At 55.3% G+C, this 17,485-nt stretch overlaps 1 protein-coding gene across 1 annotated transcript; it reads left to right on the top strand.

Annotated features, from left to right (window-relative positions):
* Positions 1 to 8,904: 8,904 nt before the first annotated feature.
* Positions 8,905 to 13,834, top strand: EN1 (engrailed homeobox 1). The gene is made up of 2 exons (XM_059392827.1): positions 8,905 to 10,014; positions 13,138 to 13,834. Exons 1-2 carry the CDS (start codon positions 9,180 to 9,182, stop codon positions 13,452 to 13,454), a joined length of 1,152 nt encoding a protein of 383 aa, XP_059248810.1. The 5' UTR covers positions 8,905 to 9,179; the 3' UTR covers positions 13,455 to 13,834.
* The last annotated feature ends 3,651 nt before the right edge of the window (positions 13,835 to 17,485 follow it).

Here is a 17,485-nt window from a genome sequence, read left to right as displayed (position 1 = left end):
GGTATCTACATTTAGGGCTGAGATTCAATGCTAGATTCAAGGTCAGAGTGGGGAGGGGATCAATCTAATCTAATTCCCTCGGTGTTAGAATAAAGAAAGAGGCTCAGAGAGAACCAGGGGCCTGCTCAAGGTCACACAGCAGACTGAGCGGTCAAAGGAACCCAGTCCCTCACTCGCATGGCGGCGTGCGTTCCACTGTGTCTCAGGCATTTTCTGCTTTTCGAATCACAGAGCAAAGAGACCCTCGGGGTTTTTTTCTCTCCAGCTTTGACTCTCATGAGGCGAGGGGATCCCAAGAAGGATCCCTTCCCGGAATCCCGTTATCTTTCCTCGGTCCCCCGTTGGCTGACAGGAAAGAGGCCAAATTTCTCTCCCGCGGATCCAGGGACTTGAATCACATTTCCCTTGAGCACCACTCAGGTGCAGTTCTCCGAAAGCACCGACAGGTGGCGCGTTCCTCACAGAAAACTAGCCGGGAATTCGCGGCGCTTCTTCGACCCGGCTCCTAACCCTAACTGCTGGCCTAGGGTCCCTCTCCCGAGAAAGGGGACCTTAAGGGGTGTAGCGGTGGTGGTAGTTGGGGAGCTCAGGTTGGGTGCTGAGTGGTTTGAAAAAAGAAAATCCCTAGAAACCCCGATTCTAGCCTTGCGGCTCAGAAAGGCCTCACCCCTGTCTAAGGAGTCCATGAGCCTTGGGTCCAGAGGGCAGGGCTCTGCCGCTTGACCATAGAAAACACCGGGATCCACTAGGGTCACCCCTAGAGGGCGTTATCTTCCCTTAACAAACTCCTGCGTGCCCCAGCTCATTCACGCACACTCCTCAGCTGCCACCTTTCTCAGCCACCATCTCCAACTCCTATCCTTCACATAATTTTTTCTTTTATATTTGGAGGGTGGGGGGAGAATAAGGGGAAGAGGGCTCTTTTTCAATGGCGACAATAATTGTCCGCGAGTTGGGTTTCTTAATCTGCTCATCCACTATTGACTTCTCTAATATTTGGCTTTGCCGCTTTGATCACCAGAAGATCACGTACTTGACTCCTTTGCATAACAATTTTGGGACTGGCTTCCCTGGCGTGGGAGGGGAGGGAAGTATATGGAATGGCTTTGGGGTTGGTTGCTACCACCACGCCCCATTGCCCCCCTCCCGCCCCCCGCAGGAAGTGAGGCCAGCCGACGCCCCCCCCCCCATCCCTAACTGTACCTTTCAAGCCTGGAAAGTTCTGATGGTGAGTGGGGGCGAAGAGGAAGCTGCTAACCAACCACTTGAGGCGGGAGGGGACCATAAGGGCCTGGAGTGAGACCCTACCAAAGGAGAAATTGGGTTTCCCCCTTGCCTCCCGCTGCATTTCCAGCCCCAAGATATTCTGCCTTAGGCCCCCATCCCCCCACACACATACTGGGAGATTGTGAACCTTACTTAGAGGTGAATGGGATGGGTTGGCATCCAGGGAAAGGAGAGCACTACCCCTTATCTCAGCCCTATGCTCTCATCGGGGACTTCAGCCACAGGGCAAAACTCAAACTCCCATGGCTGGGAGCTGGGTTTGGCGAGCTCTGGAACAAGTGATGGCCTCTTTGGGACCCTGACCTAGTGTGCTCTTTCTCCAGGTCTCAGTTGCAGCATCTTTGGAGTGGGCTTTGGTTCTATCCTCTCCCTGAGGTCCCTTTGAGCTTGACTTTGTCACGTGGTGCCCACCTTCCCCCAGTCACCATTTAAGGCTTCCAAGCTGCTTAGAGGGGTCTTGGAGGGGAAGGGGAAAATCAGCAGCTGTTTCAATATTCAAAGTCTGCCTTTGCCTAGTTCCAATACAGCCCCCACCACCCCTCTCCGAGGTGGGAGGTGGAAGAGAGGGTGTAGGGTGGGGATGGGGGTGGGAGGTGAGCTGTTGGGTTTGGGCTCAGAGCCCTCTGGTGCTTGTGACTTAACACGCAGCACTTCCAAAGCCTGTGTAAAGGGAGTTGTTCTCTCATTCCCAGCTCGCACAGAACGCACATGTGGAGACTCTACACGCATGGACATGCACAAGCACATACACCGGTGCAGAGCCCATGCACACACAACACTTGCACACGCGAACATAGCACAAGCCCATGAGGATTAATGGGACACAGAAAGAGCACACAATCCTTCCGTGCACACCCGGACACACATGCACACGCACTCACGTGAGGCCTCGAACACGCAGAGTCACGTACAAACACGCACGCGCGCTCGCGGCGCACACTCTTCCCTCTCCCGTTTCTGCGGGAGCAAGCGGACAGAGAAGGTGGCCCGGGAAGGCCTCGGCACCGCAGTGACCCCTCCCCTCCCTCACCCGCAAGCGATCTAGTCTAGGAAAAAAGGAGGTGAGGTAGGGTTGGAGTAGGGACAGACACCAGGTTCTTGTCCCTTTCCCTCTCCACTCCAGGCTCTAGAGACTTCTCTTGCCTGCCCGCTCCCCTTCCGGATTAAACTTTTCCCTCTTTTATCTCCCCGTCAGCCTCCGCAGCGCGGACTTCGGCAGGAGCCCGGAGCGCGTCCCGCATCCTCCCTGAGTTGAGGATCGGGAGGCTGCGTCCCCAAGGACGAAAGGGGGGCGCGGCCTGGCTGGCGCTCTGGGGCCCGCGGGGAGGGAGACAGGAAGGCGCGGGCCAGGAGCCAGAGCAGCGAAAGCTGGGTGCGCGGACTTCTGCTTCTTTTTCCCGGGTCAGTGGGAGAAGATCCCAGGGACACCTCTCACCCCTATGAAAGTCGAGGGAAGAAGGAGGACAGTTTACTCTGGGGCAAGCGGAAAGAACGCGGGTTTGGAACTGCAGGGGTATTCCTATGCAAAGGACTTCGATGCTGTGGTTTTTCTTCTTTTCTCGATTTTTTTTTTTGTCCCCAACTTTGAAGTTGGGTCCGGACCTCCCGGGGAGCATGGACTGAGCCGAGGGGGGCAGCAGAACCCAGAAGCCGCGCTGGCCCCTCTTCGCTTTCTCCCACACTGGTACCCACCGGCGTGCACACGGCCAGTCGGTGTGGACTCGGACCCGCGCCGAGCAGGATCGAGGTGGGAGCCGCCACTTGGACAGGTGGGGACTGGAGTGGGCCAGGCACCCTCCTGGGCCTGAGGGTGCTTGGGCTCCAGGGAACCTGCTAGGGAGGGGGAGGGGTGAGAGAGGACAAAAAGCAAAATGAAGGAGAGAAGAGAATTCCAGCGTAAACGCTGAATTTACTCCGGGTTTTCCTATTTTTGTGGGGGACAATAAACGACTAGTGTTTCAGTTTTTGTGTTTGGGTGGAATTCCATGTAAGGAGAAAAGCAGGATGTCTGATTAAAGTGAAGAAAAAAATATATAGTGTGAGTGTGTGTGGTTCCCTTGCTTTTGGGAGCCCTGAGCTCTAAAATCCTTGGCTCCAGGGACCGGGCTAGTTGTGTGGTACAGCTCCAGAGAGGTCTGGGGATACAGAGGAGAAGGGGAAGGCTTTTCCTGTAGTCGGAGCCTAGGGGTCCTGCGTCTAGCCCTCCAACATCCCTGCGTAGCCCTAACCTGGCTCCTCAACCCGCCAGCGGCCACCAGTCGGGTGTTAGAGCACTGGCGTCCAGGATGCCCGGCACCAGCCCTGCAGGCAGTCCGCAGGGCTCAATAATGAAGCCAGGGCCCTGGGAGCACTTTCCAAATCCTGCCTACCAGACATAGTTTACGAAATCACTGAAATGTTTTCCCCATTTCTCGCAGTCAAGTGAAGAAAGGGCTTAAATTTCTCAGCTCTATCAGCCTTGAGAGGAAAAAAAATAAATCCCCAAACAAAACCAAACCATTTCTAGAACAAAAAAGGTCTGCGCTGTTTACTGCTCCCTCGGGTAAAAGGGAGAAGACCCTATGGGAAGGCAGAATGGTGGGGACAGAAATCCACATATTGAAATCCCCAAAGGGGACAATCTCCAACAGCAGACACCTTCCTTTCTTTCCTTCTCTTTCTTTTTTCTTTCTTTCTCTCATTCTTTCTCTATTTCTTTCTGTAAATTTTTGAGGAATCTGGACATTTACTGATGTATTTCATGCACACAGAAAAAAAAAAAAAATTCTCCCTGAGTCCACCCCCCTCTCCCAGTCTTCTGGGCCATCTACAAACAAAGCTGCCGCCCCAATTTTGAGAGTCAACAGAGCATTTTATTTTCCATGGTTTGCCTCCCAAGCACCCCCCACCCATTTCAGCTTTTGCCCTTCCCCCTCCTCCCCCAGTCCCACACGAAGCTTCGGGCAGAATTGCTTAGGATCCCTAACCAATACCCAAGGAATCCCCCTGCACCCACCCACCCACCACATTATTATCGCCTCCAAATGAAGACCAAAACCAAGAGCGCTAATTGAATTAGTCTATTGAAAGGACTGTCAGGTACAATGACGTGGCTCGAGGCCCCACATTTCCCAAGGTCTATAGGCTTTGGGGACCTGCGATGTATAGTCTGACCTTCTGGCTCATAATAATACCGCGGCACTTGTAGCAGAAATCTCCTCGCATTCACTCCCAACAAAACCGCTGGTCACCCAGTCCCCGTAGGAAGGCTGCACGCTATTGTGTTGCGACAACTCATTCATGTCCCGCGCCACGAGGCCCCGCCGCCATCTGATCTACACTCGAAATGCGATTACCACCGTGTGCATGCAACACACTCGTACTCTCGGCCCATCGCGCACACGCCTAGCCAGGCTGCAAGGGTTTCCTTCACAATTATCCTCACACCCATCCTCAAAAGAGAGGTGGAAGCAGGTGGGACCATGGCATTTGTCTCTGCCTAAACGAAATTCAAAATTCTGCAGAAATGCAGGTTGGTGGGAGATCTCTCTTTTTGGAACACCCTGCGCCCGAACCCTTACAAACACATTTCTCTGAACCCGAATGGCTGGTGGGGCAGACTTGGGGGTACATGCTGAAGTGTGCCATACGCGAGCCTCCTGCCATACACACAAATACAGAGACACACTATCAGCCTTTTCATAGACTCTCTTTGTGGTTCTCACATACACAAGCGAATAGACACAAATACAGGCTTTGGCCCCCATGGCCATGGGCCACTCTGCAAATTGATGTGATTTTTGTAAGAATGGGAAGAGGAGAGGCAAAGGTATAATTTCTCAGCCTTCACCTTGAAAAGCACTCATCACTCTTCCTGCTATATGACCCTCAGACTTCTCTAGCACCCCGCAAACACACAAACATATTTCCTGTCTGTTTGGCCAGGTGCCTTTTGCTCAGTGGAAGCCCCTGTTAGCCGCAGGGAATGCAGAAAATGGAGGAAGTAGTCTGGGACTGGGAGAGAGGCAGTCGCGTTGGGGGGTCTCTCTATTCTGCTTCCCCCACCCCCCACACCACCATCAGTGAAAGCCTCTTTGGGCCCCCTCCTTCCCACGAGTGGGGAAATAAACTATAGGGGTTCCCCCCTTCAGCGTTTAAAACAAAAAGTCTTTTTCCTTATTCTCCACCTGAACGTGGGCTGGGAATGGAAGCGGAGCCTGGGGACTATCTACTGCACAGATGTGGCTAGGTCAGTGGCCTCCTGTGCAGCCTCTTGCCCTGGGGAACCTGCACAACTCAGAACTTGAAGGCAATGGAAACCGACAGTGGGTGCCTCCAAACTTTCATACCTTTGACCCAGAAGCAGAGGGCATTTGGAGAAAGGGACTAGGTTCTCTTGCTTGTAGATTTCCCACTTGCTTCCTGTCAGACTACCTTCTGGCCATCCCCACCTGGATATCTATCAAGTTGGAAGAAATTCCTTAATTGTCAAAGGCAGAAAGGAGTACACCCCAAACGCACAGCCACACAAATGTATTCAGACGACTACATACGGCTCCATCCACACTGCAACCCCTTTACCCACAGATTCACAACTCACACAGCCGGTACTTCCTCACCCACACGCCCAGTTCTGAGCCCACTCCAAGTAAGTCCTCCGCAACCCCTCACACACCCATCCCGGCCAACATTTGCTCACTCTCAGCACACACACACACTCCACTTCCAGGCTTGCTAGGACACCAACTGGCTAGCATAGTGTGTTCATTTTCAGGAAGGAGAGGAGGGCGTGGGCCCGGGTGGGGGTCGGGGAGAGCTGACGTGCTGGGTGCTGAGCATCCGGGGCGCAGGCTTGGCCTGGGGGAGGTTGCGGGGGAACCAAGCAGTGCGCGGGAGCGCCGCCTAATCCAGCCGGAGCTCGTGGGCCGCGGGTGCATTTATCATCCCATTACTGTAACAAATCCGGGCTCCACTACATGAAAGGTAAAATGAATTACCGACGTTAAGCCGTCAATAAAGTCATTTCTGTAAATGGTGTCTCCAAAGGGCCGCCGCATTATTCAGCTGGCTTTATCAGCTGGCTGGAAATTACGTGGAAGAGCCGGGCCGCGCGGCGCGCGGGGCCGCTCACTTTGATTAAGCGTCTTGCCAGCGCGATGTGACAGAGCTTTTGACCAGGGTTTTATTCACAGGCCTGTGATGAACGCCAAGCTGATCAGGCGGAATGAAGAGTAATTAAAACCTATAAATTATCTTCCGCAGCCCTTCTCGAGGCGTCTCCTGCAGGCGAGATAAGGCGTCGAGACCCTATTTACGGAGCTGAAAGGGACCGCGGCGCACAAAAGCTACGCGGCTAAATAGGATATTGATAGTGTCCTAATTAGAATTTAATTAAGTACCCACGCTCGCTTGCGGGATAAAGATTTCAATTTTGCGAACTTAAATATAAATAAAATCCCACCCCCATTTCGGGGAGAAAAAGGTGGGAGCACCGGGAGATTTCGGGGAGCCCTTGGTGTATAACTGAAAAGGACCGGGTAGACTCCAAGGTGGGGTTGAGGGGCAGCTTGGGAGGGTTGGGGAGATCACCGCAGGCCTGCTTTGCGCAGCGCTTCTGAAAATGGTTCCGGACCCAGGCCGCAGGTCAGGTATAACCAGGATCTGCGAGAACCCCGAGTATAGGGTTAGTATGGGAAGACCCTCGGCTGTCCTGAAGATCCAGCCAGCAATCAGAACTCTCGCTCTCTACCAGCACCTCTGAGGAACTTCGGCCCCTGCGGTGGTTCGGCCTTTTGTGGTTTTCGTTTTATTTTCCTCCTAACCCTCCGTGACTTTTCAGGGGCACAGGGGAGTTATTTTGTATTATCCTATAAGACAGTATCCCCAGAGACCCTTTCTCCGACGTCCCAGTTGAGGATGGCAGTCAGGGAGAACAGGTTCACTGGAGGTCCAAGCTAACATCCGGAAGAAGGCCCAATTGCCTGAGACTTTCTCGCCACTCTCCAGTACAGCAGGCTTCAGGACACAGTCTGAGCCTGGCCCTCCAAAACAGCTGGACAGTCAACCCCTGCCGGTGTCCAGCCCCTCACCTCCCCCCACCCCATCCTTAGCGACGGGGAAACTTTTAGGGTGTCTCGACCAGGAAACAGCGAAAAAGAGCCCAGCGCAATGGAGGCGGGTCTCCGTGAACGTGGAATTGGCATGAGCCTCCGTGCTCCTCCAAAGCTTGGGAACAACACGCAGGGCTAGAGCCAGAGGTCTCCAAGGAGTCGGGAACAATTCCAGAGAAATTTGGGCAACCGGGGTAAACTTGTTGTCCACATCGTCAGCTGGCTAGGGCAAACACTTAGGGTGCAGTACTTTCATTTGTTTGATTTCACTTTGCAGGAAAATCTAACCGGAGGTTGCCGTGAACCCAAAAGCCGTGCCCCGCGCACATCCGCACTCGGACTTGTTCAGCCCAGGGGCCCTCCCAGGACATCTCCACGATGCCTGGATGGCTTCAACTCCGGCGGCCAGGCGCGACCGGCGCTCGGGCTCTCTCGCGCCCTCTGGGCTTGGCTTAATGGCGCCAGGACAGCTCCCGGGGGTTGTCGAAGGTCCGGACAGGGTAGGACAGAGTAGGAATACTCCGGAAAGGACAAGCAATGCAGCTGGCCGGCATGCACTGCAAAATCTACAAACAGCCGGTGCTAGCTAGGCGCAGCTGGCCTCCGGAGTTTGCTATTTAAGAAAAAAATAAACGGCTTCTCTGAAAGTAACCAACTCAAGGTCTATTTCACATCTCCGACCCTTTCATTTCACCCTTCATAACAAGAAAAAGAAAATAAAAGGCTGAGTTTCTTAGGCATAGGGATGTACAAGAGCCGAGGCCCTTGCCTCCTGACCCTGTGCCCGGCGCACACGCACCCATAATCCTGCATTTCTCCAACAAGTTGTTTATGGAGTTGCTTCTCTATTGGCCTACACCCCGAAATCCACCCCCTCCCTGGTCTCTCCTTTGCCCCTTCCTCGGTCCTGCCTTGAAAGAGGGGGAGGGGCTCGGGCGCGGGTGGGGGAAGGCGGGCCGGAGGCTCTGGGCCCTTGCCGCGGCGCCCCCTCTCCGCCGGCAGCCGCCGCCCCCGGATTATTTATCCGCAAAGTCCCGCGCGAGCCCATTGGGCCGAGGCCCGGGTGTCAGCGCGAGTTCTGGCTCGCCATTGGCCCCGCACACGTGCGGCCTGACTCACGTGCTTCCGGTTTGAAGGCAAAAAGTGTGCCTGGGTGATTTTTTTTTTAAGCGAGAGAGTTTGTGCAAAGATCCGAGCTGTCAGAGATTTGAGAGAAAAAAAAAAAAAAAAAAGGCAGCCCCGGCGCTGGCGGAGACGCGCTCTCCCTGCAAAAAAAAGCAAAGGCGATTAAAGGCGCTGCCAGCTTCGCGCTCTGGGCACAGCTGAGCGTGACACTCGGGGAAGTCAAACCCCTCACTACTGCCTAGGAAGATGGCTAGACTTTAAAGACTATTTTTTCCCCTTTAAGAAAAATAATTATTGGAGCTTTTTTCTTTTTTCTTGTTTTCTTTTTTCTTTTCTTTTCTTTTTTCCCCCCCTTTTTGGCCGTGGCTTACTCCCCATTTAAAACAAATCATTGAATCTTGTTGCAGAAAGAAAAAAAGAAATAGCCAAGTGTCTCCATATCTGGATGTCTACAAATTAGAGAGAGGGAGAGACAGCGAGATCTATCTGCTCGATAAGACCGAGCGATCCAGGCCAGACGCCTGGGCTTTTTTTCCTGCACCCGCCCGGTGCCTTTGCTGGGGCTTCGCCGGCCTCCTTCCTCCGCGCACCCCCACGGGCCGCTGGCAAAGTGGGGTGGGGAGCGAGGCGGGGGGGGCGGGGGCCGGCGCGGCGGCCGGGGCGGCGGGGCGGCCGAGCATGGAAGAACAGCAGCCGGAACCTAAAAGTCAGCGCGACTCGGGCCTCGGCGCGGCAGCGGTGGCAGCCGCCCCGGGCAGCCTGAGCCTGAGCCCCGGCGCCAGCGGCAGCAGCGGCAGCGATGGAGACAGCGTGCCGGTGTCCCCGCAGCCCGCGCCCCCCTCGCCGCCCGCGGCGCCCTGCCTGCCGCCCCTGGCCCACCACCCGCACCTCCCCCCGCACCCCCCGCCCCCGCCGCCGCCGCCGCCGCAGCATCTCGCGGCGCCTGCTCACCAGCCGCAGCCCGCGGCCCAGCTGCACCGCACCACCAACTTTTTCATCGACAACATCCTGAGGCCGGACTTCGGCTGCAAAAAGGAGCAGCCGCCGCCGCAGCTCCTGGTGGCGGCGGCGGCCGGAGGAGGCGCAGGAGGAGGCCGGGTCGAGCGTGACAGAGGCCAGACCGGCGCAGGTAGAGACCCTGTCCACCAGCTGGGCACGCGGGCGCCGGGCGCCGCCTCGCTCCTATGCGCTCCGGACGTAAACTGTGGCCCACCCGACGGCTCTCCGCCAGCAGCCGGCGGCGGTGCGGGTGCGTCTAAAGCCGGGAACCCGGCGGCGGCTGTGGCCGCGGCGGCGGCGGCGGCGGCCAAGCCTTCGGACAGCGGCGGCGGTAGTGGAGGCGGCGTGGGGAGCCCCAGTGCGCAGGGTGCCAAGTACCCGGAGCATGGCAACCCCGCCATCCTGCTTATGGGCTCAGCCAACGGCGGGCCCGTAGTCAAAACTGACTCGCAGCAGCCTCTCGTATGGCCCGCTTGGGTGTACTGCACGCGCTACTCGGATCGCCCGTCCTCCGGTGAGTACCCAACCCCGGGCTGTGCGGTAACTTTTGGACCCGCGGACAGCCCCAGAACTCTTAGCTGCCGCCGTGCTGGGGAGAGCCGACCCGGCCTTGAGTGCTCTCTTCTCTCACGCCTGCTTTCTCCTCCTCACCTCGGTCCCAGTCACAGCCCGGTGTGCCCCCAGTTCTGCGCTCCTGGCCTCTGTGGCCACCACTCGAGAGGCTGGCTACAGTTCCTGGCACAGGAATCCTTCGGTTTTGCACTCCGAGCCCCTCGGGCCTTCTTTGTGTATTACCTTTATTATTCTAAGAAAACACACACACACAATCAGCCATTGATTTTTCTTTCGGGGAGAGGGGGTGTTTAGAGCCGGCGGGAAGGTGGGCCTAGTGATCTGGGTCTGATATCCATCCTGCCAGCCTGGTCGTGCTGAGGCTGAGGAGGCAGGCTCAGATCAGAGAAATAATCGTCACCTTCTCTATATTTACAAACACAAACACCATCTCGATATTTTCTAAGGCCAGTTCATTTACAGAGAGATAGATTGGAGGGCACATAGAAAGAGAGGATAGCCTTTGATCGCTGTGCCTCTTCCCCAGGCCGGGTAAGCTAGAGTCTGAACCTGGGTGGGTAGAATCCAGGGAAAGATGGTTGCCAGAACAATCGGTGCCTAGAGTCCCTGGTTCCTGGTTCCAGAGAGCTCACAGACAGTGGGAGCGGAGAGGAGACCAGTCAGGCTCTGGCTAGATCGCGGGGGCACGGGGCATGACTGGCAACCTCCCCGGCAGCTTCTCCGTGGCGCGGCTTGCACATCCTTTTCGGCCCTGCCCCTTCCTTCTTTCACTCCTTTCTTCCCCGTATCTGCCAGTTAGCAGATTCTTGCCAGTGTAGATTGTTTTTCTAGACCTTCTTTGGTCTTTTCCCCGCTTGTCCCTCGCGCTTGGAAACCCGGAGGCCGAGAAACCTGCGCTGGGACAGCTCTAGGCCCCGGGAGAGGAGGCTGGGGCCTGCCCGCCTCCCGGGGCAGCAGTAGCCCGAGAGGCCCCGATGGGCGCGGCGAGGAGGGCGGCAGGGGTTCTGGCCTACAATTGCTGTTCTGGGCACCCAGGTTTGGTAGGAGGCCGGGCACAGCGTAGCCATGCGCCGCCGCTCGACTCCGGCTGGTATCTAGCCTCCCCATGGTTGCCGGCCGGGCGCGGATCGATGCGTGCTATCAGCCCCCGCCATCTCGAGCCCCGTTATTGACACGTCGGGCTCCCTGAACCTCCGAAAAGCTGCTTTGATTGACTCGCCTGATGGATAGAGTGATTGAGCTGTCAGGCTGTTCGGCTCAGGCTGGCCAGGAGGCTACGATTTTATTACAAGTGTCCGTGCCTCTGCACACACGTACACAACAACACTCTTCACAAGGTCCAGGACGCACAACGCACAGCGGGGCCTTTCCGGAGATGGGCACCTTTCCTGGGCCAACTCTGTTCGCTCAGCTAATTACTAATCTAAACTGAGGCTGTCCTTCCTCCCCACCCCACCTCTCAGTCCTCTCTGCACAGAGCTCAGCAGCGGGCCTTGCCTTTTGTTCTTGGCCGCTTTCCCTCTTACGTGCCTGGGGAGGCAGAGGACGGGCTCCTCCCAATGGGACAGTTCAGGGAGGTGAACCTCAGCTCAGACCTGGGTCGCTGCAGTCAGCCAGGCCTGGACTCTTTTGTCATAGGACAGTTGGTGACCCCAGGCGCTGGCCTTCCCCGGGAGAGGGCAGCCCAGCTTGCCCCTCTGTTGCTAGGGTTGGAGATGCTGGTGAAGACCCTTCTTTCCAGACAGTTTCAGATATGAAAAGGCCCCACAAGGACTTAACTTGGCTCAGGAAGCTCCCATAACCAAGACAGGGCCCACCAAGTAAATGCCAGAAGGCTTGGGGCTGGGGCTACGGAAACAGAGGTGCAGGCTTTGAAGGCTGCCTTCTCTTACCCTCTTCTCTCTCCAGGGCTGGTCCTCACAGCAGCTCTCTTTCCAGACTAGGTTTTGGGAGAGACCTCACCTTCTTGGGGAGGTTTGCTGGGGCCTCCTCCCATAACCATCATAGGGGCAAAGCACAGGTTTATGTCCATATTGTCCTCCATGTCTCTCCCTCTGCCTGTATTTTGCTCATGAATGGGGAGGAGGACGGATGTAGTCCGCTTGCAAATGTCATTGATGGGCAGGGGAAGCAGATATGTTTTTGTTACACAGGGCTTTTCAGTCCTGAAACTGTAGTGTTGTCTGTTGAAAAAAGCCAGAAGGGAGACCTTGCCTGTACAACTAGGTGGGGGAATGGGGAGTCCTCTTTCTTACTGGCACCATCCAAGGGGAAAGGCAGAGAACCCTGGGGGCCAGGGTCATGTGGGTAAGGTGTGCAACTGGGTGAAAGCCTTGTTCCCCCTTCAGAGAATGGGAGGGTCAGTGTCTCCCTGGGCCCCTAAAAAGGCCTTCCTTTAGGCCAAAGAGAAAGGAGGAGCAAAGAGAACATACACCGAAGACTTCAGATCTAGGAAGCCCCTCACAGCCCCTTCTCTATCCCCATACTTTCTAGGGTCAATTACTACAAGCAGATGGGGTCTTATCCGAAGTGCTGGGCGTAGGTGCACTTCTGGAGGAGTAAAGGAGGATTAGTTGGCAGGCTGGCAGTTCCCTCAGAGCACTCCTGCCCAGTGTCTTCGCTGGTCTTCGTTTGAGCCTCTTTTTATTCCAGGGCTGTGAAGACAGTAGACCCCTGACCTTCAACTCTGGGATCCACCGGATGGGGCTCCAAATGTCTCTCCATCTTAGATTATGGGATTTAAGCGTGGCGCGCGGCTCTCTGGTTCCGAATTGAAGGCGTGGGGTGCACGGACAAGCAGGGCCAGTTTTCCTCCGCGCCCCTTCTGGCCCCCCAGAAGGGAAGTCAGCGACCCCAACAGCCAGGCGATTGATCTCGGGGCCCGCGGGCGGGAGGGAGCCAGGGACTCAGCGGGGCCTCGGCTATGGCCCCGGAAGCGCGGGGCGCGATCCTCGCTGGGCTCCGCAATTCTCACGGCTTCCTCTGCCCTCTCCCCACCCCCCTCCCCTCTGCCCTCCGTCCCCACCCCACTTCCCCCACCACCCGGTCCTCTCCGCCGCTGCAGGTCCGCGCACCAGGAAGCTGAAGAAGAAGAAGAACGAGAAGGAGGACAAGCGGCCGCGGACGGCGTTCACGGCCGAGCAGCTGCAGAGACTCAAGGCGGAGTTCCAGGCGAACCGCTACATCACCGAGCAGCGGCGGCAGACCCTGGCCCAGGAGCTCAGCCTCAACGAGTCCCAGATCAAGATCTGGTTCCAGAACAAGCGCGCCAAGATCAAGAAAGCTACAGGCATCAAGAACGGCCTGGCGCTGCACCTCATGGCGCAGGGACTGTACAACCACTCGACCACCACGGTCCAGGACAAAGACGAGAGCGAGTAGCCGCCAGCCGGCTGGGGCCGCGCGGTCCGGCCGCCGCGCCCGCGCCCCCTCCTGGCATCGCCACCGCAGCCACCGCCGCCGACGCCTGGTCCCACGCCGGGGGAGAAAGAATCCGCGCGCAGGAGGGAGGGAGCAACAGGGAAGACAGATTCTCAGAATGGAGAGTCACGTTTGAACGAACCATTTTTAAAAAAGGGAGAAAGACTCGGACAGGTGCTATCGAAAAATAAGATCTATTCTCTATTCACAGTATAAGGGGCGGAAACTGCGAACTCCTTAAAGCTCTATCTAGCCAAACCGCTTACGACCTTGTATATATTTAATTTCAGGTAAGGAAAAGAAATATGTGTAGCGATCTCTATTTGCTGGACTTTTTATTAATCTCCTTTATTATTATTGTTATAATTATTATAATTATTATAATTATTTTATTCCCGACCTCCACCTCGCTGCCTCCGGCCCAGTTTCGTTTTCGTTGCCTTTTTCTTTTGAATGTTGTCGCTTCTCTGGTGCCTCCCGCCCCGCATCGCTGGCCCTCGTTTCTCTGGGACTTTTCTTTGTGTGCGTGAGAGTATGTTTTCCTCGCGTGTCTGCCCTTCGCCTCTCCCCCACCTCCCAAGCCCCTTCTGTCGGTCTGTCCGTCCTGCTCCCCTTTCGTTTTCCGGAGACTTGTTGAGAAATACGACCCCACAGACTGCGAGACTGAACCGCCGCTACAAGCCAAAGATTTTATTATGTTCAGAAACCTGTAGTCTGAAATAAAGTGTACACTGTGCTCACGAGCCTCTGGCGGCCCTCCTCCTTGCGGGCTCGGGAAGGGCGTGGGCGCAGGGCACAGGAGGGCCCGGTGCTCCCGCGCGCAACGCGAACTCACCGGGCGGCGAGCCCCGCGCGGCCGGCGGGCCTTCCGATCACCGCACAACGAATACCGGGGGCAAGAGGAGCGCGCGGCGCTAGAGGCGGCCCAGTGCCGGGTAGGTCCGGGTCTGGAGGGTCCGGAGGCCCATGCCTGCTCTCCGATGGCGTGCAAAGGAGCCCAAAGGCAAACAAAACAAAACACGCCCCCCCCCCCCAAACTAGCCCCAGTGCTGACTTCAGAAACATTGCCAGGACTGTCTAGCTGCTCCCTGTGCCTCGTCAGGCCCAGCCTGGCTTTGGCCTCCTCTTGTTCAACCATGTTCTGCTCCTTGCTTCCGCCTTCACCTTTCCCTTTTCTTTCCTTCCTCCCCTAACAACCTGGCCTTCGTTTTGCTGGAGGCTTTCCCCTCCAGAAGTGGAAGGCCTTGCCAAGGCTGGGCAGAGGCAAGGGGAGGCCTGTAGTGCTGGGCTGCCCATGAGGGTGAGGGGCTCTTCCGCAGCGGCCCCTGGGTCTGGTCTCTCAGCTGCCTGGCCTCCACCACTCTCAGTTTGGAGAAGTGATTCCGCTGGTGAAGCAGCAGGTCCCCTGCGACACATGGAGCCTCTCCTGGCCCAGATTTCCTGGTCCGACATAGCCCAGGGAGAAGAGGACCTGATGCTGGGAAGTGATGCAAAGCAGCAGCTCAGTCTGCTGCCGGGATCATTTGGGGGCCTGAATTCCCATGTGGGCACAGGCCTGCCTCAAGCAGACCCAAAACCCAAGCCGGGGTTGGGGGGTGGGGGTCACTATCAGAATGCCAACAAAGGTTGCTTCCTAACTGAGGTGGGGAGGAGGCACAGACACCAGGCTCCTGAACCCTGAGGACACATGGATCCCAGAGGGAAATGTCTGTAGTCTTGCCCCTGACCCTGGGGGACTTCCCTTCCTGGGCAGGCAATGGGCCCCCTAACCTTCAGGGACTAGGAGGAGGAACGGGAAATCCTTCCTCAAGAAGTATCACTTCTCTTTTGTCCAGGGTTCTTCTTCTTCTTCTTCTTTTTTTTTCCGTGGTTAAATCCTTTCTTCCTTCCTTCCTGTTTTCTGAAATATACGTATACGTACCTGTCTCTGTGTGCCTAGAAGATGCAGGTGAACTTGCAGACTTATGTGCAGCTGTGATCATGTGCAAATGTGGGTACATCTGAGGAGCCACCTGGTTATGTGTGTCCCTGCATGTGTCGTGTTCTGTTCACTGGGTGTTCGTTCCTCTGTAGTTAGATGCACACTTGGGTGTCTATGCATTCATGGCGTGCATATGTGTGTTCATTAGTGTTTGCACACCAGAATGCTTGTAGGTGTGTTTGTGGGACTCATGCATGCATGGGAACTCTATTTCTGTGTTCTTCCCTTGAGTTTCTTCCCTGTTGCTTTTGCAGGATTGATTTTGTGAGGTGAGGATGGCCATTCTGTTTTTTTCCTTGAAAAATTTCCTGCTCCTTTGGGCCTATAACCGGGGAAAGTGACAGGGCTAATAGGCTCCAAGTCCCTGCTCAAGGGTTTGGGGACCTGAGGTTTAGTGATGTGGAGTTGGAGAATGATTTTGCCATGGGTTCCCAATTTCATTACAGTAAATCTTTTCCTCCCTGTCGTGCCTTGGGGTGGATAAACTAACCTCTATACATAATGGGGGCTTGACCACTCCTTGAGTGAAGAGTTGGAAGCAGAGGCCAGGGCTTTTCCTTGGCATGGCCCCCAGTGAATGGTTTTCTGGTGGTTGGAAGTACATCCTTTGCCTTCCTTGGTGGGATCTTCAAGCTCTCCAGGGCTTCGGGTGAGACTTGGAGCCCAGGATTCTCTTCCCCTCCTCTGAGTAGCTCAGAACAACAGGAGGGGTCCTGGCCACATCTAGATGTGGTGTGGGAGGCGCTCTGCTCTACAGAGAACGTGATCCTTTGAGTGCCTGGAAATGGGACTACCCTTTCTTTGCCCTTCTGCACTGTGGCCCTTAGGATACCTAAGACACCAGATCTACAGCCTGGGGCAAGGGCCAAGGTGAGCAGCAATTCCAGGAACCATCCTGTTCCTTAAGGTTCCTCTTCACCACTCTCAGGAGGTCAAAGCCAAGAGCTCTTCCCTTCAACCCTGGGAGAAGGAGGAAGTGATTATCATTCCCTAAGATGGTATTAGTAAAGCTTATAGATGTGTCATTATTATGTAATTTGATTTCTTCCCCATAACTCCTTTTATCTTCCAACCACTATGGGTGAAGAGAATGTTCCTCTTAGTTCAGTGGAAACTAAAGCTCCCATGACTTACCGTCTTTGGTCCATGGCTCTTCTGTGTCTGTGTGTCTTTTCCTATGTCATCTCTACTCCTAACACCTGCCTCAACCTCAGGAATCTGACCCAGGCTTTGACTTTCCTACCTCCCTGCCTTCCTCATCTCTATTTTCCCTTCTTCCTGATTGGGGCTGAGGAGAGAAGAGGACTCAGGTCAGACCTCTCTTTTTTTTTTGTTCCCCCTCTAAAAAAAAAAGTAATAATAATCATAAACAGGCATTGATTTCTCTGATTTATGGGGCAGACTTAGTGAGCCGCCTGTGTATTAAAAAGTCTGAGGTTGCATCAAAATAAATAGTGGAGTGTGCTATCCCAACTTTCTCATTTTCTACCTTTAAAAAAGAAAAAAAAAAAAAGATCAGATTGAACCATAAACTTAAATCTTCCTCAGCCCAGAAGGAAATACATACTAGCCGAGTCTAAACAGTATCGATTCCTGGCTCTTTCTGAGGGCAAAGGTCTCTGTTTTCTTGCTCAAAATTCTCCTTCGTTCCTTCTTTCCATCTGTAGGGCCAAGGGGGAGGCTGCAGATAGAGGAGGGGATATGGGGGTGTGTGGAGGTCCCTGGTATGTCTGTGCCTCTGTGTTTGTGGGTTGTACGCCAAGAGGGCTTTTGTACAGGGGAGGCATTAAATATATTTGTTCAGGCTTGAGAGGTGGAAGTGTGTGTTTGGGTTGTATGGCTGCCAATATGTGGTGTTTGTGAGCATGCACATATGTGGCCAGTTCTCAGGTCCCCCGGCTAGGCTGCCCAGGGCACAGAGAAGGAGCAGGCCTGCTAGCCTACCCCCTACCTTGTTCCTACAGTCCCCTGATTTATGGTAGGACTTCCAGAGACATCTCACCAGGGAGGT

This window comes from Mustela nigripes, chromosome 3 (assembly GCF_022355385.1).
Source record: "Mustela nigripes isolate SB6536 chromosome 3, MUSNIG.SB6536, whole genome shotgun sequence".
NCBI classification, from domain to species: Eukaryota; Metazoa; Chordata; class Mammalia; order Carnivora; family Mustelidae; genus Mustela; species Mustela nigripes.
Note: the sequence above shows the minus strand (reverse complement) of the source record. Positions and strands in the feature narration are given on the sequence as shown.